A 27,703-nucleotide genomic window follows, 5' to 3' on the forward strand; every position below is an offset into this window, starting at 1 on the left:
TGTTAGAGTCTCAATCTCCCAACCTCGTGATCTGCCCATCTTGGCCTCCCAAAGTGCTGGGATTACAGGCGTGAGCCACCATGCCCGGCCATCATAAATGGGTATTTATATCCTGATCTTTTGTCTGGGATGGGTAATACCTTACAATATGATTATAAAATTCCTGATTGAGCCCTACACCTATAGCCTTTCAGCTTGAACTTGTTATTTTTTAATATATTAGGTTTTACATTTTTAAAAGTGTTAGAAACAGTCAAAGAAGTGATCTTTTGGAAGAACTGACAATTTTTTCCCTTCAGTTGCCTTATAGAACTCATTTTTCAAAAGCTTAAGTATTGTTATGGTGGTGTCCTGCTTTGAACTCACCAACAGATACTGTGCCCCTACTGTAGAGGTTTATGGTCCAAATTGTTTTTTCACAGGGACTTTGAGGAGGAAGATGACAATCCCGACTGGGTGTCAGAGCTGAAGAAGCGAGCTGGATGGCAAGGCCTGTGTGACGGATAATGCCTGAGGGAGTGTTCCTGAGTCACACTGAGGAGAGGCTTCACTCAGGAGTTCATGTTGAGATGATCATGAGTTTGTGCGATGTATATTTTCCTTTGGAAACAGAATGAAGCAGAGGAAACTCTTAATACTTAAAATTGTTCTTGATTAGTATCATGAGTTTGAAAAGTCTGGAACTCCTGTAAGTTTTTGAATTCGAGAGAGAAGGTGTAGTGGAATGAGTGTGAGCATTGGACTTTGCAGTCCCATAGAACAGAAATGGGATGCTAGCCTGCCACTACCTACTTGTGTGATTGTGGGAAATTACTTAATCTCTTCGAGCCCCAATTTCCTTAACCATAAAATGAAGATAATAATGCCTACCTCAGAGGGATGCTGACCATAGACCATTACAGCAGCCCGTATGTTATTCACATGATTTGTGTTTATTATTATGTGACTCTTTTTACACTTCCTAAAGGCTTGAGAATTAAATATATTTAATTATGATATAGTAATGTGTGCAGTTTTTCAATATGACCTGATTCTGAGTAGTTTGAAGATCATTCCAATGGTCTTCACCAGCTGTCCTTAAATACGGTCCCTCATAGGATGCACAAAAGAGCCTGGGTTGGAGGGTCAGCCCTGGGAAGCGTGAGGTGGTCTGCAGATCTTGTCAGAAGATAGCAGTCCTGTAGATGAGGAAGGAAGAGGCCAGAGGTGAGGAGCAGAAATGGTAAATATCAGAAACTAGAGAGTGATGTGGAATAAATAGGGGGATGCATGGCACACATGTGCTGGGTCCTGTCGTGTGTGTTAACCTCATCTAATACTGTGCACTTTAGTGAGATGAGAATATTTCACTAAAGAAACAGGCTTCGCTCAACACCTGTCACAGAGACATGAGCCAGACAGATACAGGGAACAGTGCTAAAGTGAAGAGAAGGGGGAAAATACATTTAGGGTCATTAACAAGCACTTGCTGAAATCTAGAAAATATACATCTTTTAAATATTTAACAGTTTTTAAATCTTAATGTATAAAACCCTGTGGTATAGAACCCTACCTCACATATATGCTGTATTTACATTTGGATATCTTTAATCTCCGGTGGTCTCAGGCAGTCTCTAAATCTTTCCTTGTTTTTTGGGACCTTGATGTTTTTGAGTACTTCTCAGGTATTTTGTAGACTGTTGCTCAATTTGGGTTTGTCTCACAATTGAACTAAGCTTATGGATTTTGGGGAAAACCACAAAGGTGAAGTGCCCTTCTCATCACATCATTTCAGGGAGTACACAGCATCAGCATGACTTCTTCCCAGTGTCGTTCACCTTGATCACTTGATGAAGGCAGTGTCTGCCAGGCTCTCCACTATCAACTTTGTAATTGTCCATGTTCATGCTGTGTTCACTATAAGCAAGTCACACACTCCAGCTTGTAGTCAAATGCAGAGGAATTAATCTCCACCTCTGGGGGTGTGAGTATAATCCAATAATAAATTATTTGTTTTCTTGCTTAAATTGTTCTAACTTTTGCTGTTGGGGATTGTTTCAGGTCACCTCCTATGTCCCTTTGATGTGCCCCTATTCTTTTGGAGCACTTCCTTCCTTTGTAGCACTACAAGATCGTCCAGACTCATCTTTACCTTCTCTGCCCCAGCCCCAAAATCATCCATTTCAACAAGGTTCCCACTGGTTTAGAAACCAAGATCTGGTTGCTGGGTGTGCTTGTTGTTCCTGGGGTGTCACTGCTTTTAGGCCCTCTCAGCAGAGCTAGGAAGTATATGTGTATATACTAACCTGTGTATACTGTATAATTGTATAACCATCCACACATCTCTACAGTTATTTCTGTATCTCTCCATCTGTACATACATTAAATTAAGCATGGGTCCATACTGATGCCTACAACTAACCCAATACTACAAGGTTCATTCTAGCCTTCTTCTCATGCTTTTCTATAACTTCTCTCCCTGACAATGAGAAAACTGGCTTGCACCATCCACCACCCGCTTAGCTGTTCGATCCTAGTCTATTTGTAAAGCAGTTTCCAAAGCATTAACCCATACCCCTGGGAGATACAAGTTTACCAACTAAGGTACAGAGTTTATGTATCTTTCCTATTGTCTCATGGTTTCCAGTCAAATACCATTTCCCAAAGTTATTTAGGTGAGCTCTTTGAAATTAGCTTACCACTCTCTTGAACATTTTTCAAGTTAAAGCAGGCATGGATCATTCTAAGGATATTTCCAGATACTGAGCTTCCATATATACTGTATTCCATACTTCTTAGTCATCTTCAATCTTAGCATTGCCCCAGGGTATAAACATTTCCAAACCATCAAACAAAAAAACTTGAAATTATGTACAGTTACTGAGAGACTGGATAAGTATTGGATAATCCTTTTTAAAATCAGAATGGCTTATGGGGTTTTGCTTTTAATAAAATTTCAGAAGAATAATGGAATTACCAGTTCATGATTATAAACCATTTTTGATGATAGCTTACTATATGATTCTTGAGATACAACTAGACAAAAATTGAGGGACACATTTAACAAAACTTTTCATTCTTACGTACTTATTTCTCAGCACTTACAGCCTTAAAAAAAAATGGAAGAGACTCACTGTTAAACTTCATTGTAGCAAGAAGTTAGCATTCATCTATGGATACAGGAACTGATGACGCATGGGGAGCCCATCCAGGTCTTAAAGAGATGAATTTTCGATACAATTTTATTTTGTTATATTTAATATAATTATCAGTATTGTGATATATTTTATTGTGATCAATTGTGTAGTACTAGTAATTTTAACAATCCAGAAAAAAAATTCTGTGAGCAGGAAATGTAAATTTCCATTTCTATACTTCTTTCAGCAGTATGACAGGATGATCAATAAGACTTTCAAGCATGAAAAAGATAACTGGGATAAAATTCTATGAGGAAAGAAGAATGAAGATATGATTTAATAAAGCATGTCTAAGAATTCTAGGGAAGAAATGTGGGTGTGGTCACTGACACATGAAATTAAACAAAAACAAGTAGATCATATACTTACTAATATTTTGAGGGAATTTCACTGCCAAAGAAACTAACATTGGCTGTTCCAACACCTAAACAAGTTTTGGACTCCTGTTATGGGCTGCATTCGCCCCTGCCCCAGCCACTCCCAATTCACATATTGAAATCTAACACCAGTAACTCATAATGAGACTGTATTCGGAGACAGAGACTTTAAAGATGCAATGAGATCAAAATGAGGCCTTTGGTTCAGTCCTTATCCAATTTGACTATAGTGCTTATAAGAAGAGGAAATGTTTTGTGGCAGGGACGGGGAGGGGATGGCGGAGAGATGATTTTAAGAAGGAAAAGTAGTGATGTAAACTTATAATTTTTAAAATAGCTTTTTTTGTGGGCTTTTGCATGTGTGTGATGGACGATGGAGGGTACCCATATCACTGTAGTGTTTAGGTTCAATTGGATATATTTTACTTGCGTCACTATTTACAATTGCTGGAAAATACATTTTTTTTCAACTACTTAAACGTTTTAGCTGCTTGATGTGCAAATCCAGAATGGGGCAGGGTGGGGTGGGGAGGGGGTGTGCGTGCAGACGCTTGGGCAGCGCCGGTTGCGTTAGAAAGTTCCTTGGCAGGCCGCCGCTGTGGCCCAAAGAGTAGGAAGCGGTTCCAGTCTCACGTCCACCTCTTGGAGATATTTGAGACCTTGTACAAGAAACACTCTACCTGTCTCAGTTTAGCTCATTTGTAAAACTAGGAGACTACTGCCTTGCGGGGTTGTAAAGAAAAGAGAGAACGTTTGCGAAGCGTCTGGTGCACCGTAAGCAAGAGCGGGGAGCGCTACTGTAGAGTGCAACGCAAAGCAATCCCGACCCAAGGCAACGGGACGGTGTGGGGGTGGCTCTGTCGGGTCTCCAAACTCCCTCGCGCCTGACCCTGCCTCGCGGTGGACTGTGTGGACGGGTCCCCAGGCCATTCCAGCCTCGCGCCCCACCCGCCTTTCCTTGCGCGGCTCCGCCCGGCCGCGGGGAGGCGCAGCGGCCCCGGGAACCCGGATCCTTCTGGAACGCTTCGTTGGCCCCGCGGAGCCGGTGGAGCAGGTATGCTGCAGGGGCCGCCCTTAGTCCTTGCCCGGAGCCGCCGCAGGGCTTCAGGAACCGGGCAAGGTGGGGGAAAGGGATTGAGTCTCTGCCTGGGGCGGCGGGGGCGGCCCAGAAAAGGCCTAGCGTTCCGGGCTGCGTGGGTGTAGCGTCCCGGGCGCATCGGTCTCTATGGCAACGCTCCTCACGCTGAGCTCGGGTCCGGGTAAACGTCTCGCTACCCACCCGCGGCCGCCTCCAGGGGCGGCCCTAGGGGAGAAGGAATTTTCCTAACTTGGGGGCTTCCACCCTCTGGTGCCACTTGGGCGGGAGGGTCGCGGGCCCTCAGTTCCCAGCTGGTCACCCCCGGCCCCTAGTCCGTATGCGTTTCTCTCAGAACCCCGTCCTCCGGTGTCTGCAGCCTCTCCTGGCTGCGGAGCTGGTTCCCAGCCCCCTGCAAACTAATTGTACCCACTTCCTACCCTGACATGAAATTATTCTAAAACAACCCCCCGCTCACCCCATTAACAACAGCAGCAACAACAGCAACAAAACTGTATTATGCCCTAACTGTAGCATAAAGAGGAAATAGAGGGAAAGCAATAAGAAAGTACATATTTCAATCTGAAAATGCTTGACACTACTACCCTTGGCAAAAGTAGAGAAGCAGCCAGTAGCCGCGCCTGGGCAGTCGCCTGAACGTGACGGCAGCAAATGTAGATTGTTAGGTCTCCGGGACCAGGAGCGGCGTGGCCAGTGAAGGGCGTGATTTTCCCAAATGGTGAACAATTGTTGGTAAACCTCCAAACCAAACAAAGTGCAGTCAAGCCTTGATTTACATGTAGTTGCATTCCTCGGAAAAAAAAAAATCAGTGTTCATTAAAACTGCAAAAATACTTAGCATTTCGATGTAAAATAGAGTTTGGTTCTAGCCACAGATAATTACAAACGGATTTTTCCGTGCATTTGAGTGTATAGGAAGACGCTACAAGATTGTAGGACCGCAGGGTAATCCTTTATTGTGCGGGACTGTCTCTCGAATCGCAGAATCCTAGCATCTCAGGCCCCAACCACCTGTCAATGTCTTGCCTCTGAATCTCGGGGAAACAACTTCCGCATCCCCATATATTTCCAAAACTCCCCCTAGGGGGCAGTACGTTCCCATTAAGAAAGGCTGGACTGTGAAAAGTACACAAGCCTAAGGACATTCCTGCTTTATAAAGGTGCCAAGCCCCGGGTATATAGTATCTTTCATTCTCAGAACAAACTTGCAAAACAGATATTGTTATTCCATTTTAGAAATTAGGAAAGTGCGATTTTGCCAGGTTAAGTGACTTACCCAGGAACACAGGGCAAAAGTGTATCAAAGCTGAGCTACGAACCATGTCTGACCAAGAAACTCTGTCTCATTTCAGTTGTCATCTGTGGCCACAAGGAAAGTTATTTGTCTCTGTCTTGGCAAGGCTGGGAGGAAAGTTTTATCAAAGTGAGTTCTTTTACACTTTAGTCATCAATTTTCTGACTTTGTTAGTCTTTATGAGACATGTGTGATAAATTTACATTACTCTAATTCCAGGAACCTCACCCCATTGGAGACCATGGATAAGTACGATGTGATTAAGGCCATCGGGCAAGGTGCCTTCGGGAAAGCATACTTAGCTAAAGGGAAATCAGATAGCAAGCACTGTGTCATAAAAGAGATCAATTTTGAAAAGGTAAAGTTAAGAAATTCAAATATCTGTTAATTTTCAGTGGGATATTCAGCTGGCTTTTAATCCAATATAAAAAGGAAATTTTTATTTTTTATAATTACAAATTTTAAACCATAATTGATTTTTGTTAATTCAACCTTCTAAGTCCACTGTCCAAACACAACCAATGATCTTGTTTTTAAAAAGAGGCTGGACACAGTGGCTCACCCCTGTAATCGCAGCACTTTTGACGGCCAAGGTGGAAGGATTGTGTGAAACCAGGAGTTCGAGATAGCCTGGGCAACATAGCAAGACCCTGTCCCTACAAAAAAAAATTTTTTTAATGAAAATAGAAAAGAAATAAGATCACATCTCTGTGGCTCCTATGGCCCTCCTTAGGGTACCCTGAAAGGCCCTATGAGGTGCCAGCCTCCTCTGTTGCCCTGACTTTTCTCTGTGGTACACTTCCTCTCTCCTTATTCAGGTCCTCGACAAGGGGTTTTCTGCAAAACCCCTAGCTAGTGTAGCTCCCCAGCCACAATCACATCTTATCACCTTATCACAGCACTCTGGTTTCTGATTTCTTTTCTTTTGTTTTTCTTTTTTTTTTTTTTTTTAGACGGAGTCTTGCTCTGTCACTTAGGCTAGAGTACAGTGGCATGATCTCGGCTCACTGCAACCTCCACTTCCAGGGTTCACGCAGTTCTCCCACCTCAGCCTCCCGAGTAGCTGGACTACAGTTGCATGCCACCACACCTGGCTAATTTTTTGTATTTTTAGTAGAGATGGAGTTTCACCATGTTGCCCAGGCTAATCTTGAACTCCTGAACTCAAGTGATCTGCCTGCCTCAGCCTCCCAAAGTGCCGGGATTACAGGCGTGAGCCACTGCTCCTGGCCTGGCTTATTTTCTTACTAGCATAATGCTCTGTAATTACTTTGCTCTCTTTATTATTCATTTGTTTATTGCTTGTCTTCCTCAGTATGCAGAACAGTTCCTGACACATAATAGACGCTAAACAAATTTATTGAGTGCACTGAATGAATAGAGGAAAACCATGTGTAATTGTTGGTCTAATGATTTTGGAAAATAAATATAGTTAATTAAAAATTAATCATTTTTGCTAAATCCACCTTAGTGTTTATGTCACCCTCTTTAGTGATATGTTCATTTCAAAATATATTGGGACAATAATGTCCATTGTTTGCTAGAGTTAATTTTAAGGCAAGTCTTGTTGGTCAGCTTCTAGAGAATTTATAAATGAGAGTAGCATAAAAAGTTCCATACAAAGCGTGTGCAAAATGGACTGCCCAAGTTACACCATGTGAATATACTTAATGCCATTGAATTGTACACTTAAAAATTTGGTTAAAATGATATAAATTTTATTTTACCACAAACAAATTTCAAGAAAACCTACCCAAACTTAAAGCTCAAGAGTAGATAACTGGCTTCCAGGGATAATGATTTATTTTCCAATATAGGTCTCTTTTGTGAATCCATGGCATATTCATAACAATGTCCTCTATTCTAGTCTAGCTTCCTTCCATGACATTATTCTGCTCACTCTCTTTTGTTTATCTGACTGCTCTCCCTCAGGTGTATCTCTCTCTTCACCCTCTATATGTCCTCAACCTTGTGTCCTTTTCTGACCTTCTCTTTCTGTCCATTGTCACCTAAACTGCCCCACTTCAGTGTTTACCACTAAGTAGATCACTCTTAAATCTCTGTCTCTACCCCTGACGTCGTTCAGTACCCTAGTTCTGCATATCTTCTGCCAGCTAGATAACTTCAGGTAATATCCGTGTTATTATTATTATTATTTTTTTTTTTTTTGAGATGGAGTCTCACTGTGTCACCCAGGCTGGAGTGCAGTGGTGCGATCTCGGCTCACTGCAAGCTCCACCTCCTAGGTTCACGCCATTCCCCTGCCTCAGCCTCCCAAGTAGCTGGGACTATAGGTGCTCGCCACCACACCTGGCTAATTTTTTGTATTTTTAGTAGAGACGGGGTTTCACCATGTTAGCCAGGATGGTCTCCATCTCCTGACCTCATGATCCACCTGTCTCAGCCTCCCAAAGTGCTGGGATTACAGGCGTGAGCCACCGCGCCTGGCCAATATCTGTGTTATTAATCTATTGCTGTGTAACATATTATCCCAAACTTAGTGGCTTAAAGAATAAACATTTATTATCTTGGAGATCCTGTGCATCAAGAATTTAGGATAATGATCATTGAGACCATCTTGGAGGCTAGGTATCACAATTGTACCCAAAAACAAGTATTAATAGCAATTCTTCCTTGTTGTAAGCAGACCAGCTTCACCTCCTATGTGCTGCGCTGTATTAATGTCATCAATATCCTTATGGCTGCCAACCTCAAAACCTTGGGATCATTTGTGAGCTTATTCCTTCTCCACATTCAATTATTTGATGAATACTGTTGACTCTTCCTCTTCCTTGAATTTGCTTCAGTCCTTTTGTCGAGGGCCTGGGTCACTTGGATCCTTCAAGTGGCTCCAGCCCAATTTTGATAATGCTCCAGCCATGCCCCCAAACCTTCACTGGGACAGAGGCTGTAAAGGAAGAGTTGCCTAGGTTTGACTACATAAAAATAGAAAACATTTTTATGTCAAACAAACACTATAAATAAATTTGAAGAAAACTGAAAAGGTGCCAAAAAGATTTGCAAGTATTGACTTAATGGTGTTAACCTTTTATTAAGTCAATAAAAAGATAAAATCCGTATATGAAGTCATCATACAAAAATTTGAAACTCATTAGAAAACTAAGAAATTAGGAGTTTATTCAAAGAAAAACCCCACAGATAAAGTTAGAAAACAAATGTCCAACAGTAGGTAATTTGTTAAGTAATTTATAAAAAGCTAAGTGGCTATTAGAAATCATGTTGTAGGTGAAGCATTGACACGGGGAAAATTTCAATGTTTGCAATGTTTGAGAAAATAGTAAGCGTAGAATGATATAATCTTTGTAAAAATATATATATTATCCATATATATGTATACCTACAAATATGTTCATATATGTACAAAGAAAAAGAGACACAGATTGTTATTATTGAGGTAGAAAGTGGGGTTTGCCTGGTGCATTTTTTGTTTTTCTTTTGAGACGGAGTCTCGCTCTGTCGCCCAGGCTGGAGTGCGGTGGCGCAATCTTGGCTCACTGCAAGATCTGCCTCCCAGGTTCACACCATTCTCCTGCCTCAGCCTCCCGAGTAGGTGGGACTACAAACACCTGCCATCACATCTGGCTAATTTTCTGTATTTTTGGTAGAGACGGGGTTTCACTGTGTTAGCCAGGGTGGTCTCGATTTCCTGACCTCGTGATCCGCCCGTCTCGGCCTCCCAAAGTGCTGGGATTACAGGCTTGAGCCACCGCGCCCGGCCTGCCTTGTTCGTTCTTCCTTTCCTTTCCTTTTTCCTTTCCTTTTTCCTTTCCTTTTTCCTTTCCTTTTTCCTTTCCTTTTTCCTTTCCTTTTTCCTTTCCTTTCCTTTCCTTTCCTTTCCTTTCCTTTCCTTTCCTTTCCTTTCCTTTCCTTTCTCTTTCTTCCTTTCTTCCTTTCTTCCTTTCTTCCTTTCTTTCTTTTCTTTCCTTTCTTTCCTTTCTTTCTTTCTTTCTTTTTTCTTTTTTTTTTTTTAGACAGGGCTTCATTCTGTTGCCCAGGCAGGAGTGCAGTGGCATCATCATAGCTCACTGTAACCTCGAACAAGCCATCCTCCTGCCTTAGCCTCCTGAGTAGCTAGGACTGCAAGCATGCGCCACCCACCCAGCTAATTTTGAATTTTTTTAGAGACAAGATCTTGTTATGTTGCCCAGGCTGGCCTCAAGTGATCCTCCTGCTTTGGCCTCCCAAAGTGCTGGGATTGCAAGTGTGAGCCACTGTGCCTGGTCTGCCTTGTGCTTTTATATTGTTTCATTCTTCAGAGAAGTTTCGAGACCCTCTCTGATTTGCTCCAAAATTACGGCTCCTATCACATACCCTACTTTTTTTTCCCCCACTCCAGCCTCTGCATTTGCTTACGGGCTTGCCTCTCCCAAGGTCCTTGCCTGCTGATCTCCCAGCATCAGGATCCCACTTGTTCAAGGCTGAGTTCCACCATACCTCCAGAATCCTCCCACCCTAAAGAATTTCTCTTTCTCTGTAAACTTGCATAACTTTTATTGGAACCTCTGTTATAGTACTGACTGCTTTCTTTCTGGACATGCTTTGGCTGTTTATTTTGTGCCTTCTCCTCCTTATTTAGCCATAACATGTTCTGTGAGGACTGAGTCCATGTGCGTTTCGTGCTGGTATTCCACACAGCACCTAATAATAATGCTTGGTGCCAGAAGATATTCAATAACTTCTTATTGGATAGATGATTCACTGGACAGATGCTTTCTGGCCCTCTTGCTCTATTGCAAAGCTGGTATGTACTCAGGAATTATAAAACCATTTTAATTCTATGTAAGGAGAAAATATTTGAGAGGTGAATCTCTATAAAAATGTACATTACGGCCGGGAGCGGTGGCTCAAGCCTGTAATCCCAGCACTTTGGGAGGCCGAGACGGGCGGATCACGAGGTCAGGAGATCGAGACCATCCTGGCTAATACGGTGAAACCCTGTCTCTACTTAAAAATACAAAAAACTAGCCGGGCGACGAGGCAGGCGCCTGTAGTCCCAGCTACTCGGGAGGCTGAGGCAGGAGAATGGCGTAAACCCAGGAGGCGGAGCTTGCAGTGAGCTGAGATCCGGCCACTGCACTCCAGCCTGGGTGGCAGAGCAAGACTCCGTCTCAAAAAAAAAATAAAAAAAATAAAAAAAAAATTAAAAAAAATAAAAAATAAAAAATAAAAAAAATAAAAATGTACATTACTTCATTTCAGAGCATCTCTCCCATTCTTTAGTAGAATCAAAAATTGACTATAGTTTTGTAATAGAGCACCAATTGTTTCATCACTTCACTCATGAACTACCCTTGTCACCATGCCGTAAATAAGTAGAATCTTATATTAGACCTAATTATTCCTGTTTTCCCATATCTCTTTATGTTGTCGAATTTACCTGTAACATCTGTGTCACAATATTAACATTTATTACTTCTTTCTTCCTGTCTACTCTCATGTAGTTTTTCATTACTTCTTATCTAAAGAAATTTCTATTTCTTCTCTCTAATGCCTCCCTACTCCCTACACTAGACCCCAGAACTAAATTGCTTATTTTCTTACAGGTACCAAAAAGCTAATATTTTCTGTTATCATCCTACCATTATCAAGCGTGTTCTTTTCCTTCTGGGCTCAAATAGAAGTGTTTTATCTTTCCTTAATTATGAAAATAAAAATGTTCATTGTAGAAATTTTGAAAGGAACCAAAGGGGAAAATAAGACCATTTAGAGGAAAATAAAAATAGCATATAACCTCTTTCTTAATCACTATGAACATTTTGCTGAATTTCTCTCTGGACTATTTTTAATGTATAAATATATAAGTTATTAGAATGATTGGTGTCATGGTGGATATACTCTTTTTTTTTGAGACGGAGTCTTGCTCTGTCGCCCAGACTGGAGTGCAGTGGCGTAGTCTCGGCTCACTGCAGCTTCTGCCTCCCAGGTTCAAACGATTCTCCTGCCTCAGCCACCGTGTCTAGCTAATTTTTGTATTTTTAATAGAGACAGGATTTCACTATGTTGGCCAGACTGGTCTGGAACTCCTGACCTCGTGATCTGCCCACCTCGGCCTCCCAAAGTGCTAGGATTACAGGCGTGAGCCACCACACCCGGCCTGGATATACTCTTTTGTAACAGTTTTTTTATTAGCAATATATTTTGAACATTTCCTCGTCTCATTCAATATTTTTATATAATGTTGTCATATAATGATATTAAATGTTCACACTAATGATGAAGGGACTACCTACAGGGTGTCCATTGTATGTCACACCATCGTGAATGTTTTATTATATATATCAACTCAATTTAATCTTCACAACCACTCTGAAAGGTAGCTCTCATTACTCTCACTGTACAAGTGAAAGAGCTGAGGCTAAAGAGGTTAAGCAGTTAGCTTCAGGATGCACAGTACTCAGCAGATCCATCGAAGTCTTTCTCTGCTCTTTCCATGATAATACGTTGCCTCCCTTTATTTTTTATTTATTTATTTATTTATTTATTTATTTATTTATTTATTTATTTGAGACGGAGTCTTGCTCTGCCACCCAGGCTGGAGTGCAGTGGCCGGATCTCAGCTCACTGCAAGCTCCGCCTCCCGGGTTTACGCCATTCTCCTGCCTCAGCCTCCCGAGTAGCTGGGACTACAGGCGCCCGCCTCGTCGCCCGGCTAGTTTTTTGTATTTTTAAATAGAGACAGGGTTTCACCGTATTAGCCAGGATGGTCTCGATCTCCTGACCTCGTGATCCGCCCGTCTCGGCCTCCCAAAGTGCTGGGATTACAGGCTTGAGCCACCGTGCCCGGCCCACCTCCCTTTATTTTTAATGACTGCATAGCATTAAAGTGGTAGCAGGTTAAAAATAACAATTTAGCTGGGCATGGTGCCTGTAGTCCCAGCTATTCTGGAGGATGAGTTGGGAGGATCCCTTGACCCCAGGAGTTAAAATCCAGCTTAGACAACATAGCAGAACTCTGTCTTAAAAAAAAAAAAAAGAAAAACCTAGCAAAACAGCCCCTGTAATTTATTTAACTCTTTTTCTATTTTCAGATAATTAAATTGTTTGGTTAGTTTTTTGGCTACGATTCAATAATATTTAATATGTAAAGTATAATTCATTTTTATTAAACAAAACTATGTATATATGCTTACCTATATGTGCATGAATTAAAAAGCTCTATTAACAACAGTTATCCCTAGGGAACATAGTATTAGGTTGGCACAAAAGTAATTGCGTTTTTGCCATTAAGAGTAAGGTTACCACCTGTGGGTTTTCATCTGTGGGCTAGATGAGAAAGAAAGAGGGAAGTTTCACTTTTACCTTATTCACTTCTATTTGACTTAAAACAAGCATGCGTTATTAGAGTAACTTAAAAACTAGCAATAAAACACTGTAACAAAGTCTTTTGTATGAGAACTCTTCTGTACACTTTTATTATCTTCTTTGGATAAATTTCTAGAAGAATTAGTAAGTCAAAAATAGGAACATTTCCCTCATGCCTGTAATCCCAGCACTTTGGGAGGCTGAGGCAGCTGGATCACTTGAGGACAGGAGTTCGAGACCAGCCTGGGTAACATGGTGAGACCCTATCTCTACTAAAAATACAAAAAATTAGCCGGGCATGGTGGTGCTTGCCTGTGGTCCCAGCTACTCAGGAGGCTGAGGTGGAAGGATCACTTGGGCTCAGTGGGCAGAGGCTGCAGTGAGCCAAGATCATGCCTCTGCACTCCAGCTTGGCTGATAGAGCAATACTTTGTCTTAAAAAAATTTTTTTAAAAAGGAACATTTCTTCATCAGGATACAGACCCCCCCAAAAAATGAACATTTTAAAGATTCATATTATATTGTAAAACTGCCTTCCCAGAAGGATTTTATGAATTTGTGTTCTTTTACCAGAAATAAATGAGTGTCCATTTTGCTGCTTTCTGGTCAATAGTGGTTATTGACATTCTTTTCATCTTTGCCAATTTCATACATGAAATACTATATTACATTTTAGTTTTTATTCCTTTTTTTTTTTCTTTTTTTTTTTTAAGGATGGAGTCTTACCTGTCACCCAGGCTGGAGTGCAGTGGCATGATTTTGGCTTACTGCAGCCTCCACCTCCCAGGTTCAAGACATTCTCCTGCCTCAGCCTCCCAAGTAACTGGGACCACAGGTGTGTGCCACCACGCCTGACTACTTTTTTGTATTTTTAGTAGAGACAGGGTTTTTGCCGTGTTGGCCAGGCTGGTCTTGAACTCCTGGCCTCAAATGATCTGCCTGCCTTGGCTTCCCAAAGTGCTGGGATTACAGGCGTGAGCTACCACACACCCAGCCAAATTTTGCTTTAGTTTTTATTCCTTTGGTTACTGCATGAGATTGAATATTTTTTCTATCAGCCATTTTTATTTCTCTTGTTTTTTTTTGAGTTGACTATTCGTGTACTTTGCTATTTTTCTGTTTGGGTGTTTGCCTTTTTAAAAATTATTTGCCATCAATTTTTATATTATTATAAATATATTTGTCATATATGGTACAAATATTGTAACCTAACCTTTTGTTTGCCTTTTAATTTTGTTTATATATTCTTTTGAATAAATAGTAGTTAGGACTTTTTTAGTTGCTAAATCTATCCAGCTGATAGGAGTAATTCAGCTGTTTTTGTTTTGAAACGCCTATGTACTGACTATACAATTTAAATTGGGGCAGGAAACACTGAAGCTTAGAAGGATCCTTACTGAAGGATCCTTCAGCTGAGATGTAGGGAAGCTAGAATTGAGAATATTAATTTTTAAAAAATTCTTACGTCTTAAATGAGAATGAGAAATTTGGCCAATGTTGAAGACCTCTAATGGGTGGAGGCCCCATGGACATCAGAAAGGCGGGGCAGTCAGGGGCTGGAAGTCAGGGTAAAAATGACAAGTCAGCAAAGTATCAAGAGTGAGGAAGAGAAGTAGAAACGAGGTGTGGCCACTGATACTGGCACCAAACCCCTTGGAAAGTATTATCTGTAGATGATAAGTAGAACAAGAAGTACATCCAAATACTTCTAAAATGAAGTCATGAAAGACAATTTTTATTTGAAAATGAAAAATGTAGTCATCTTAATACAAAATTTTACTGGCCTGATTTCTGTGGGATATGACACGTTTTCTTTTTTTAGATTGCATTTGTTTTTTCTCAGCAGTGATTGCTCCTGGAATGTTGCATTTTTATGAAGAATTCCTTTGCTACTGAAAGATAGATATTAAAATATGGCTCCATATGGCTAGATAATGAACACAGTACCACCAGTCCAACTTTTAATACAGCAAAACTTCACCAGAAATATTTATTTTCTTGATGATGATTGTCGACAAACCATTGATGTGATGTAGGGTACTCTGCTAATTCTAGAAATGTTTCCTGCCATTGAAAGATCATTTTCAAAGTGACATTAAAAGCCAGTGAAATCCTAGAGAATTTTAGATGGAAATGAGCAGAAAGCATGTTCTTGAAACCAAGTTACCTTTATAGACTACTCTGTCTCTTAATGAAATTTAGATGCCCATACAAGAAAAAGAAGCTTCAAAGAAAGAAGTCATTCTTCTGGCAAAGATGAAACATCCCAACGTTGTAGCCTTCTTCAATTCATTTCAAGGTTTGATTTTCTAATATTCTTTAATTATTTTTATAAAGTATAGGCATATTGACATATGTAAAAAGATTTGTTCCTAAAGACTGTGTATAAATTAATTTTTGTAAATGGGTCATTTCCCCATTTACTTAAATTGCAGCTTGAGACCTCCTTGTTATTTCCTCTCTAGTAAGTTTTTGTAGACAGCTTTCTTATGTTTTCTTGTTTTTCTGCCTCTCCTTAATTCTCACTCTCCCAAAAAATTAATGACTGGCTTATTAGCTTCTTTGCTCTAGTAACAACCCCCAAATTTAAGTGACTATAATAATACACATCTATTTCTCACTTACATTACATGCTAGCTGTGGTAGGCTGGGGTCTTGAGTCTGGGTCCCAGGCTGAAGGAGCAGCTCAGATAAGGAGCCAGCTGTTCTCATAAGCAAAACAAGAGAGGAAAACACAGAGCTCACCACATTATTGCTCTCAAAGTCCTGCTGGGATGTGTGTGTTTGTGTGTGTGTGTTGGGGGAGTACTCTGCTTACATGAGATCCCGTATATCCTTAGGCAACAGATGGGGCTTGTGTAATCCTCTTACAGAGAGCCAGCAAACAACCACACACCATAGCCTAGCACATTGCCATGTAGAGGGGAAGAACTTTAGGGAAGGAATTCCCTTCCTCTGTACACCTGAATACAATTCTGCCTCCACCCGTCACTGTAGTCCAAAGGTAAAAAATAAATAGTAAATGAAGGGGCATCCGTCAGACAGCATTTATTCACTGAACTGATACTTACTGAGTGCTTACTCTATGCCAGGCATTGTTCTAGGTGTCAGGAATATAAGAGTGAACAAAGCAGATGAAAATCCCAGTTTTCATGAAATTTATATTCTAGTGGGAAGAGACAGACAATAAACAAATCTACAGTATGTCAGGTGTGTCTTAAGTTGTGACAGGGCTGTATGTGCTGACAGTTTTATGACGGGTCATTCCCCAGCCCAGCCCCCAGCACTGGGCTGTTTTAAGACTGATAAGTAGTTCATGAAGCAGAAGTGTTAACCTCAGTATCTTCAAGCATCATCAGTTGGGTTAAAGTCAGTCAATAAATAAATACAGCCACTGTGTCTCGAGCATGTGCACTGTGCAGGGCACTGTGTTCCTTCCTGATTAAAACCACTACATTCAAAGTACTTCTGTGTGTATGGCCCTTCTTTGGCTTCTGGGTATTTAAAAGAGCTCTTGGGACTCTTCTGAGGTCTTCCTGGGAGCAGAACAGTACACATGGTCTGGAATTGGGTTGCATAGAATAACTTTCAAGGAGAGCCACTGAATAAAGTGCCCTGCATTCCTGTCCATTGGCTACTGGTAATGCTATAAGATGATCTTTCTCTTCTTTATTTTGTTTGAGGTTATTACTGTGACTCTCTGGCTAACTCCTGCTCATCCTCAGGCCTTTTCTGAACTTGCAATTCAAATTACAGCTCCCTTTGGTTCTCTTCCACAGCAGTTGTACTTGCATATGTCTATTTATATGATTATGAATTTGTTTCATATTTGTCACCCTTTACATAGTAAACTTAATGAATTTTGGGGCTCCATCTGTTTTGCTCACCACTTGATCCTTGGCATCTAGCACACACTGGCTGCTCAATACCTATTTACTGAATGAGCGAATGAACTGGACCACTTTTAGAGACTGGAATATTTCCTTATACTATGTGAGAGTGATTTTTGAGGACAGTTTACCACTGGAAGCTTTTGCAAAACTAGGGTCATTTTTACAGTATAAATAACCTCTGCTGTGTTTGTTGATACTGTAAGTTTACATTTTCTTACGACTCTTTTTAAGTAGAGCACCCCTGTGTTTAGGAAAGCTACAGCTATTGTGATGCCTTTGAGTTTTCTTGGCAGATTGCTGGGACTTGAACTACTGAGCTTATCTAAAAGCCTCAGAGGGCCTTGTAGCCTCTGTCTTTTAGAGAGTGTAGGTAAAGGCTTGCTTTCCTTCAAATGGCTTATCTCTTATCATAAGAACCATGGCTCTAGTGTTTGTCTATAGAAAATAGGATGTTTTCGGCCGGGCGCGGTTGCTCATGCCTGTAAACCCAGCACCCTGGGAGGCCGAGGCAGGAAGATCACCTGAGGTCAGGAGTTCAAGACCAGCCTGGCCATGGTGAAACCCTGTCTCTACTGAAAATACAAAAAAAATTAGCTAGGTGTGCTGGTGAGCGCCTGTCATCCCAGCTACTTGGGAGGCTGAGGTAGGAGCATCGTTTGAACCTGGGAGGCGAAGGTTGCAGTGAGCTGAGATTGAGCCACTGCGCTCCAGCCTGGGCCACAAGAAAGAAACTCTGTCTCAAAAAAAAAGAAAATAGGATGTTTTTATTGGTTTGAAGCAACATAAGAAAAATAATGAGAATGTAGTGATATTTTCCTAAGACTAAATTAATTCCATGTGAATTCCATCAATAAACATTCATTAAGTGTCTGTTATATGCCAGGCATGTTCTAAGTCTTGGAGATATATCAGCAAACAAAACAGGCAAAAATTCCCATGCTGTTGTATTTGTTTTCTATTACTGCATAGCAAATGAACACAAATTTAGTGGCTTGACAACAACACATATTTATTATCTCTTGATTTCTGTAGGTTAGGAGCCTGAGGTTGGCTTAGCTGGATTCTCTGCCCACAGTCTCAGCTAGTTGAAATCAAGGTATCAGTTGGAACCGTTATCTGTGGCTCATGGTCTTCTTCCAAGCTTATTTAGGTTGTTACAGATTTCATTTACTTGCAATTGGGGTAATTGGATCATGGCTCACTGCAGCCTTGAACTCCTGGCCTCAAGTGATCCTTCTGCCATGGCCTCCAAAAGTGCTGTGAGCACTGTGCCTGGCCAGAAAGAGATCTTTTACATTTATTTAAACACAGAGTTTTATTTTATATTACTCTTATGCACACATAAAAAAGAAAATATGAGCAAACAAAATTGGTTAAGGTATTCTAAAAATTATTTAGGCAGTGAAAACATTAAGCCTGCCAGGTCTACAGCAAGTGATTGGAAGATGCCAAGGTCTGTAAGAAACAGTCTTGATTTTTTTTTTTTTTTTGAGACAGAGTCTCATTCTGTTGCCCAGGCTGGAGTGCAGTGGTACCATTACAGCTCACTGCAGCCTTGACTTTCTGGGCTTAAGTGGCCCTCCCACCTCAGTCTCCCGCATACTGGGATTACAGGCATGCACCCCCACACCTGGCTAATTTTTGTATTTTTTTTCTTTATAGAGCCAGGGTTTCGCCATGTTGCCCAGGCTGGTCTCAAACACCTGAGTTCAAGCAATCCACCTGCATTAGCCTTGGCCTCCCAAAGTGCTGGAATTACAGGCGAGAGCCACTGTGCCAAGCCCTTGATTTTTTAAAAGTGCATTTTAGAATGAATTAGAATAATTGTTTAATAAATGTTGGAACCTGACAAATAAAAAGGTTATTTAGTGCCCGCCAACTGTTTTGAAGCATCAGTGATCCATGAGCTTTACAGCAGATGGAAAATGTGAGAGCATAAATGATTTTTCCAGACACTTCCAATAAATATAAAATTAATAGTGGCTAATGGGGAAAATCCTTATTTTACAGTCAGATAATGCTAATTGACATTAAGTAGTTTCTCTTTTTTTTGAGACAGAGTCTCACTCTGTCACCCAGGCTGGAGTGCAATGGCGCAATCTTGGCTCACTGCACTTCCACCTCCTGGGTTCAAGCAATTCTCCTGCCTCAGTCTCCTGAGTAGCTGGGATTACAGGTGCCCGCCACCACACCTGGCTAATTTTTGTATTTTTAGTAAAGATGGGGTTTCACTATGTTGGCCAGGCTGGTCTCAAATTCCTGACCTCAGGTGATCCACCCACCTCGGCCTCCCAAAGTGCTGGGATTACAGGCATGAGCCACTGCACTTGGCCAGTAGTTTCTTTAAGATACCTCTGTCATGATGAATTTTGAGTCAGTCAGTTTCTTTCACCAAAAGCCAGTGAAAGGTTGAGTGAGTTGGAGGTTGGTGAAAAGGAAGTGAGATGAAATCCTTTCTCCTCTGTTTCATTATTCTGATTCTTCCATGGTTTTGAAATCGCCATCCCTTCATTGCTGTGGCAGACCTTTTAATGACTGAGCTTCAATGATACGAAACATCAATTCTCCTAAAAGTAACACATTCCTGAAAATATCCAATCTCTAGATATTAGGGCATATCAGGAAGCATCTTCTCAGAATCCTTCCTGGATCTCCAGTTTGACTTGTAGGCACTTTCTCCTCACCCTTCAGCCTACAGTCTTCTTCACAGCACTTCTCACCCAATGCTGAGGGACTCCCCAACTAGACTTTGCCTCCTTAACAGTAGAATGGATAGCTTATTTGTTTTTTATTCCTACACAGCATTCCTTGCTTTTGCATGTCCTCAATAGAAGTTTGTTAATAAATGAGTTGATCTGTCTCTTAAAGAAGAGAGGTGGAAAAATTGAAATATGTGAAAGAAGATGCATGGTTTGTGAATTAGAAGCAACCAAGGGTAGACACTGCCAGGTTGCTGATATCCACAGTAAAGTTGGTTAGAGTACTTTAAAGAGTAGAAGAGCAAAAGATTTGGCAAGAGAGTTTGGCATTTAGTAGGGACTACAGGGGGAAATGTTATTAACAATTGCTTATAAGCCTGATTTTGGCATGTATGTTTTCGTATGTTCTGTGTTCCTTCAGGGTTTTCTTTGTTTGTTTGGTTTTTGTTGTTGTTGTTGTTTGTTTGTTTTTAATGAATCCACTCAACAAACATTTAAGCCCCTTTGATGTGCTAACTACTGTTTTAGATACAAAAGAATGAAGTGTAGACAAACAAGTGAATAGAAATCCTTCTTTTCTAACAAGATCCCAGCTGGTAGTTGGTTGGCTAATTAAGAAAGCTGGTTAAAGCGGAAAATCATCTGTTTTAGTCTATTCTAGCAGCTATAAGTCTATTCCAGCAGCTATAACAAAATACCATAAACTAGGTGGCTTATAAACAGCAGAAATTTATTTCTCACAGTTCTGGAGGCTGCGAAGTGCAAGATCAAGGTGCAGGCAGATTCACTATCTGCTGAGGGTTCACTTTCTGGTTCATAGATGGTTTGCCTCATTGTGACTTCACATGGTGGAAGCGGAGAGGGTTCTCTCTTGGACAGCAGTCCATTCATGTGGGCTTCACCCTCATGACCTAGTCACCTTCCAAAAGCCCTATACCTCCTAATACCATCACTGTGGGGGCTAGAATTTCAACATACACATTTAGGGAAGACAAAGAGATTTAGATCCTAGCAGTTATGTAAACATATTTTAACATAAGACATAATCATCCTTTGAGTGGAAATGGCCAGAAAAAATAAAAGAAAAACATTTAAAGGAAATTACAAGCATTTGTCAAAGGATAGCTTCTTTTATTTAATATGGAGCCAGGGTTTGTGGATAATCTGTCCACAATCCTTTTAGAAATTTTCTAGTTGTATTTCATTCATTTCATTCAATGTTTAGGTCAATATTTATTTATTTATTTATTTATTTATTTATTTATTTAACTCACTTTTACTGAGTCCTCCAAAATATTCAGGATAGCTTTTGGAGAAATAATCACATCTTTCATTTTCTATTCATATTTCATCAGTTTATGTAATAAAGACAAGAATAACTCACTACAGTTCAAGAAAATTCAGAACTATAGTTGGTAGATTATGAGTCTACTGACTATCGTTCTGAATTTTCTTTCTTACATAAGCTATGCTTCTTATTTAGAACTTTTAGTTTCTTTTCTTTAATGTGGAGCAAGAATTTGTGGATAGTCTGTACACAATCCTTTTAGAAGTTTTCCAGTTATATTTCATTCATCCCATCAACATTTAGGTCAACAGCTATTTTTTTAAAAACTGCTCATTTTTACTGAGTCCTCCAAAATATTCAGCATAGCTTTTAGAAAATAATCACATCTTTCATTTTCTATTCGTATTTCATCAGTGTCTGTTATAAAGACAAGAGTAAATGGAATAAACATATTTGGGAAGAAACACAATGATCTTGGTAAGATTCCGTTCAATTGGTAGGAGCAGAGGTACTTCGACATACTAGAGAGCCTAGTAGTAACTAGTGGTGACCTTGATGGGACAATAGCAACGGAGTGTCCTGTAATCTAGTGAGTGGTTTAGGCAGAGGTCAGTTATAAGAATTTCTATTGTATTCAACAACGTAGATGAATAAGTGCCGTATAAATATGGCTTTATGCCCAAATTCAAGAAGGGGCTATTAATTCTTCCTGGGGTGTTAGGAAAGAGTCACAGCTGCTATTTTTATAGCAGATTTCTAATCTCTCAAAGGAATGTATTAATAAAAATAGCCAACATTTCTTAAACTCTTATTATCTACAGGCATTATTCTAAGCATCTGACATGGATTAACTCTTTTAATCTTTCCAACAATCTGAAGAACACATTTCTTTTTTTTTTTTTTTTTTTTTTGAGACGGAGTCTCGCTCTGTAGCCCGGGCTGGAGTGCAGTGGCCGGATCTCAGCTCACTGCAAACTCCGCCTCCCGGGTTTACGCCATTCTCCTGCCTCAGCCTCCGGAGTAGCTGGGACTACAGGCGCCTGCCACCTCGCCCGGCTAGATTTTTGTATTTTTTTAGTAGAGACGGGGTTTCACCGTGTTAGCCAGGATGGTCTCGATCTCCTGACCTCGTGATCCACCCGTCTCGGCCTCCCAAAGTGCTGGGATTACAGGCTTGAGCCACCGTGCCCAGCCTGAAGAACACATTTCTATAATATTATTTCCATTTTACAGATGAGGTAATGAGGCACAGAGAAGTTAAAGTGACTTGCCCAGAGTCACAGAGCTAAGAAGTATAAATGGTATAGTGGAATTAGAACCCAGTCCATTTTGATTCCACAGCTAGAACATGACTGATAAATATCTGAAATCCTTCCAGCACCCAACGATTCCTTTTCTTACAGAGAATGGCAGGCTGTTTATTGTAATGGAATATTGTGATGGAGGGGATCTCATGAAAAGGATCAATAGACAACGGGGTGTGTTATTTAGTGAAGATCAGGTAAAAACTTCTAATTTGCTTTTTAATTTTATGTATGTGTGGTGGGGAGAGAATTAAATTTATAGTGTCATAAGTAGGAGACTACGTTGATATAAAGGATGTGTTTTGGTAGAGAAATTCAAACCATAAAATAGTGGATCAATATTCTTGGTAGATTCAGCCCAGAACAAGCTTGCAATTGAACTTAAACTGAATTGTTTTTTAGGGTGAGATTTTCTTGAGAAAAGATAGTCTGTTTGGACAATCTCATGTAGGATGCCTCTGAGATAAATCTTCATGGTTAAAAAGAAAATCTGAATATGAGTGTTCCTTAGCCATTTAACATGTGACATGTTTATAGCTTCACTGTTTTCTCTTTTACCATTTGGTGCTCTGTTTTAAAGTAGATATCCCACTTTGCTAGGGAGGATAGAAGCTTCTCTTGACAATGCCTATTTAGTTTCATTAGTTATTAAGGGGGAGATAAAAGATGAAGAATAATGGCCTCTCCCACTTTGCACAAATGTATTTCTCTTCTATACTCCAAGCCTCCTTGGAACCCTCTTGGGAGTGGTACTCATGAAAGAGACAGGTTTGTGTGTGTGTGGAGAGGAATCTGAATTAGCGCCTATATGATTGATGGTAAGGCCATTGCCTCAGGAAGCACACAGGAAAGGCCCACCATTTTTCCTTTGACCATTTGTTTCTTTTTTTTTTTTTTTTTTTGAGACAGAGTCTTGCTCTGTTGCCCAGGCTGGAGTGCAGTGGCCGGATCTCAGCTCACTGCAAGCTCCGCCTCCCGGGTTCCCGCCATTCTCCTGTCTCAGCCTCCCGAGTAGCTGGGACTACAGGCCGCCCGCCACCTCGCCCGGCTGTTTTTTGTATTTTTTAGTAGAGACGGAGTTTCACCGTGTTAGCCAGGATGGTCTCGATCTCCTGACCTCGTGATCCGCCCGTCTCGGCCTCCCAAAGTGCTGGGATTACAGGCTTGAGCCACCTGCGCCCGGCCTTGTTTCTTTGTTCTATTTTAGCATTTAAGAGCCTCATGCCCATATAATTTCCTCCTAAAGTTTAATATTTTGAATATATGAAGGATTAAAGAATCAGTATCTCTAACTTCTGTAAGATTAATCAAGCATTCTTTGTATGCTCATTTATATTATACATTAAATTCCATATTCATAGAAACATTTTTCTTATCTAGGTATTATTTTGCCACATTTTATAAAAATGCTTCTCTTGACAAAATTTTGAGTTACATTTCTTTTTGTTGGGAATGAACTAAAATTACAACTGAGTATTAATGTCTGGAATATGGCTTTATTCCTATTATTTTCTTCTTTCTGTATAATTTGGCAGACAAAGAACCAGTGAAATTTTAGAATAGTTTAAATAAATCTCTGTAGGCATAGAACACATTTTCAGAAAGAGGCTCATGGTCAACAAAGATAAAATAAAATCATGACTTAGAAATAAAATTAAACTTTAAAAGTAAAGTACTTGTTGGTTTTATATTAGATATATTGATATTTTATTACAATTCCTAACAACCTCATAGATCCCCCATTTCTTCCTCTTTCTCTGCCCACCCTTGGCACCCTCCTTCCACCATAAAGGAAGAACCAATGGCTCCCAGGTTATCAGGAAACAGGGCTACTTGTGTACTATTTACGATGCAGTTAGCACCCCAGGGTTAAGTAAGGAAAAAAGAAAATCATGAACGGCATGTGTCTTTCCCTTGCCCCTACTTATCTTTTTCTGCATGTGGAATTTCCCTTGATACCAGTGATATTTGGATTACTTTTCTATGCCTCCATCGTTTTAGTTGTAAAATGAAAATAATAATATGATAAAGTATGCCTATTAACTTCGTTCCTATAAATACACATACACTATGTGTGTGTGTGTGTGTGTTTGTGTGTGTGTATAATTTCTTTCTTTCTTTTTGCATGTTACCATGAAGACATTTCGGTGACTACCAGGCTATTCAGTGGCTTTGTTTCGTGTTCTCTCTATAGATCCTCGGATGGTTTGTACAGATTTCTCTAGGACTAAAACATATTCATGACAGGAAGATATTACACAGGGACATAAAAGCTCAGGTAACAGCTCAGAGAGAAGACTAAGACAGAATTGATCTTTTCTTGAAGTACCTCAAACAACATGACATTTTCTCCATTTATAGAACATTTTTCTTAGCAAGAATGGAATGGTTGCAAAGCTTGGGGACTTTGGTATAGCAAGAGTCCTGAATAAGTAAGTACTTTGAAAATAATTTTTCTTTCTATTCAAAATAGCCCAAATATGTATTTTTAGGTATCATGGATTAAGAAGATATTAAAATCTTGGTTGTCTAAATAATTTTAGGTAGCTTTATGTAAATGTATTAAATCAGATGGTACTTTGAGATTAAAATTCTCAAGATAAATTGTGGTGTAATAGAATGATGTTGCCAATGTTCTGTAGTGTAATTCCAGTTTATCAAATATGGATGTAACTGTAATATGCATAAAGCTAGAGAGAATTTAGTGAAATAGGCAGGTTTACACTTCTTAATGAAAAAAGTCAAACTCTGTAAAATATTTGAAAAGATTTATTCTGAGCCAAATACGAGTGACCAAAGGCCTATGCCTGTGACATAGCCCTCAGGAGATCCTAAGAACATGTACCCAAAGTGGCTGGTCTACAGCTTGGTTTTGCACATTTTAGGGAGACACAAGACACCAATAGGATGTACATGGGTTTGGTCCAGAAAAGCAGGACAACTCAAAGCTGGGAGGCATGGGAGGGAGCTTCCAGGTCATAGGTGGATTAAAAACTTTTCTGATTGGCAGTTGGTTGAAAGAGTCTATCTAAAGACCTGGAATTAATGGAAGGGAGTGTCTGGGTTAAGGTAAGGGGTTGTGGAAATGAAGGTTTTTATTATGCAGATGAAATCTCCAAGTAGCAGGCCTCGGAGAGAATAGATTGTAAATGTTTCTTATCAGATTTAAAAACGTGCCAGACTCTTAGTTATTTTTTTCCTGGATCAGGAAAAAGACTTGGAAAAAGAAGGGAATTTTCTTCAGAATGTAGAGTTTCCCCACAAGAGATACCTTTGCAGGACTATTTCAATGTATGGACAAAGAAACATGATGTGGGGTGAAATATTTTGATTTCTTTCAGGCCTGCTATCTGTCATGTGATGTTATACTAGAGTCAGGCTGGACTTTGGTATCTTATTGCTACAAGGAGTCTGCTTTGTCAGTCTTAAGGTCTGTTTTAGTGTTAATGCTGGTCAGCTGTGCCTGAATTCCAAAGGGGAGGAGGAAATAATGAGGCATGTCCAACCCTGCTCCCCATCATGGCCTGAACTGGTTTTTCAGGTTAACTTTGGAATGTCCTTGGCCAAAAGGAGGGTTTATGAGTTGGTTGGGGGGCTCAGAATTTTATTTTTGGTTTACACACTTTGTAGCAGAATAAATTGGTGCACCTGTTTGGAAGACAATTTGGTGGCAATATATATCAAGAGATTTTTAAATATTCTATTTCTGAGAATTTGTTCCAAGGGAATAATTTGAAATTTGGAATAATGTAAATGCCTAAATAATTGGGAAATGGTTAAATTTAATAAAGCTTGGCATGACCATGTACCTGAATATATCATTAAACATTTATGGTTTTGAAGACTTCTTGATAACTTTGTTATACTATGTAAAGAAAATGGAATTCTGAATTTTAAATACATTGTGATCACAGTTACATGAAAAATATGTGTAGAAAAAAGACAGGAAGGAAATATATCCGAATTTTAACAATAGTTGTTTTAGGTGCTAAGATTCTGGGTAATTTTTTTCTCCCTTATTCATTTTTGTATTTTCCAAGTTTTAAATCATGAAGTTGCAATTTGATAATCTCTACATCTGAGAGATTTTTATAACATGACAATTCCATCTCTTTGTGGAGTCTTTAAGCCATAAAAAATATATTTTAATGTGTAAATTTTTGGGAGGTGAATTGTAAGTTTAAAAATCAGCTGATTTAGTTACTCTATCAACATACAGTGTTTTGCTTTCTTCTAACACATGTATGCATCAAATCTTGTGTTATCCGTTTTCACATTTTTTCTTGCATGACCATGTCTTAAGACTTTTCTTACTCCAATAAAAATTCATGCTGGTTTATTATTTAATATAATTTACTAGTTCCATGGAACTTGCTCGAACTTGTATTGGAACACCTTACTACCTGTCCCCAGAGATCTGTCAGAATAAACCCTACAACAATAAAACGTAAGTTGCTGACTCTTAGTTTGAAAGTGTCAGTAAAATCTGATAGATGACACTGAATGAAGATTCCAGAAACTAAAATTCAAATCTCTTCTCTCTTTCTCATGATACTTTTGTAATTTCTTCTTCATGTGTGAAATTGTTCCCGGACCAAACAGGGTTGGGCTGCTATTTCTTATGGTCCAATAACAAGATGCAGATGAATTGGAGAGGAAGAGAGTTTTTATTTCTGTAACTGGTACAGGGAGAAGGCCTGGGAATTATCACCAGACCAACTCAAAATTACAAAGTTTTTCAGAGCTTGTACACCTTCTAAGCTATATGTCTATGTGTAAGTGTGCATTCATTTAAAGACATAGTGATTAACTCCTTTTAATCTGTAACTAAGGTCTGAGTCCTGAAGGCTTTCTTCTAGATCCTCAGTAAGCTGACTTAATCTAAATGGATCTAGGTGCTGGGGTGATTACCCTTATTTTGTCTCCTGCTAAATCGTGGAGGTTTAGACAGTTCTTTCAGACCTCCAATAAACTTGTTTGTGGAGGCCTGGGGAGTTTCTTCAGACCCCCAATAAAACTTGTTTAATCTTAAATGACTCCTGTTAAGAATTCCTTTGTTATTTTGTCATGCTTTAAGGCTCAGGAAAGGCCTAGGCAAAACTCTTGATGGGCTTTTTTACATTACAGCCTTTGTATAAGGGAACTGGCTTTTTTGTTTTTTTTTGTTTGTTTGTTTGTTTTTTTTTTTTTTTTTTTTTTTTTTTTGAGACAGAGTCTTGCTCTTGTCACCCAGGCTAGAGTACAATGGCATGA

The 27,703-nt window shown here is 39.8% G+C and overlaps 2 protein-coding genes and 1 long non-coding RNA gene across 6 annotated transcripts in view; 2 read left to right on the forward strand and 1 right to left on the reverse strand.

Moving 5' to 3' along the window:
• NEK3 (NIMA related kinase 3) overlaps positions 1–997 on the forward strand; it is a 30,959-nt gene extending 29,962 nt beyond the window's left edge. For all 3 annotated transcript variants that reach the window (XM_010352912.2, XM_010352913.2, XM_030922029.1), the window contains one exon: positions 423–997. In XM_010352912.2, the coding sequence (XP_010351214.1) occupies positions 423–507 (85 nt within the window). In that variant the 3' untranslated portion in view covers positions 508–997. The remainder of the gene's footprint in view (positions 1–422) is intronic.
• Positions 922–4,744, reverse strand: LOC104653856. The gene is made up of 2 exons (XR_746735.2): positions 1,575–4,744; positions 922–1,178 (listed from the first exon to the last, which is right to left on the reverse strand). It is a non-coding gene; the product is annotated as an uncharacterized LOC104653856 (long non-coding RNA).
• The window catches only part of NEK5 (NIMA related kinase 5), a 100,122-nt gene continuing 76,987 nt past the window's right edge, over positions 4,569–27,703 (forward strand). The window contains exons 1-8 of one of the 2 annotated variants that reach the window (XM_010352915.2): positions 4,569–4,607; positions 6,002–6,072; positions 6,163–6,301; positions 15,469–15,565; positions 22,550–22,647; positions 24,645–24,728; positions 24,812–24,882; positions 26,811–26,897. In XM_010352915.2, coding sequence (XP_010351217.2) covers positions 6,185–6,301; positions 15,469–15,565; positions 22,550–22,647; positions 24,645–24,728; positions 24,812–24,882; positions 26,811–26,897 — 554 coding nt within the window. In that variant the 5' untranslated portion in view covers positions 4,569–4,607; positions 6,002–6,072; positions 6,163–6,184. Of the gene's footprint in view, positions 4,608–6,001; positions 6,073–6,162; positions 6,302–15,468; positions 15,566–22,549; positions 22,648–24,644; positions 24,729–24,811; positions 24,883–26,810; positions 26,898–27,703 lie in introns of those variants that run through there. The other variant, XM_030922027.1, reaches the window with a different exon arrangement.

Source organism: Rhinopithecus roxellana, chromosome 18 (assembly GCF_007565055.1).
Source record: "Rhinopithecus roxellana isolate Shanxi Qingling chromosome 18, ASM756505v1, whole genome shotgun sequence".
NCBI classification, from domain to species: Eukaryota; Metazoa; Chordata; class Mammalia; order Primates; family Cercopithecidae; genus Rhinopithecus; species Rhinopithecus roxellana.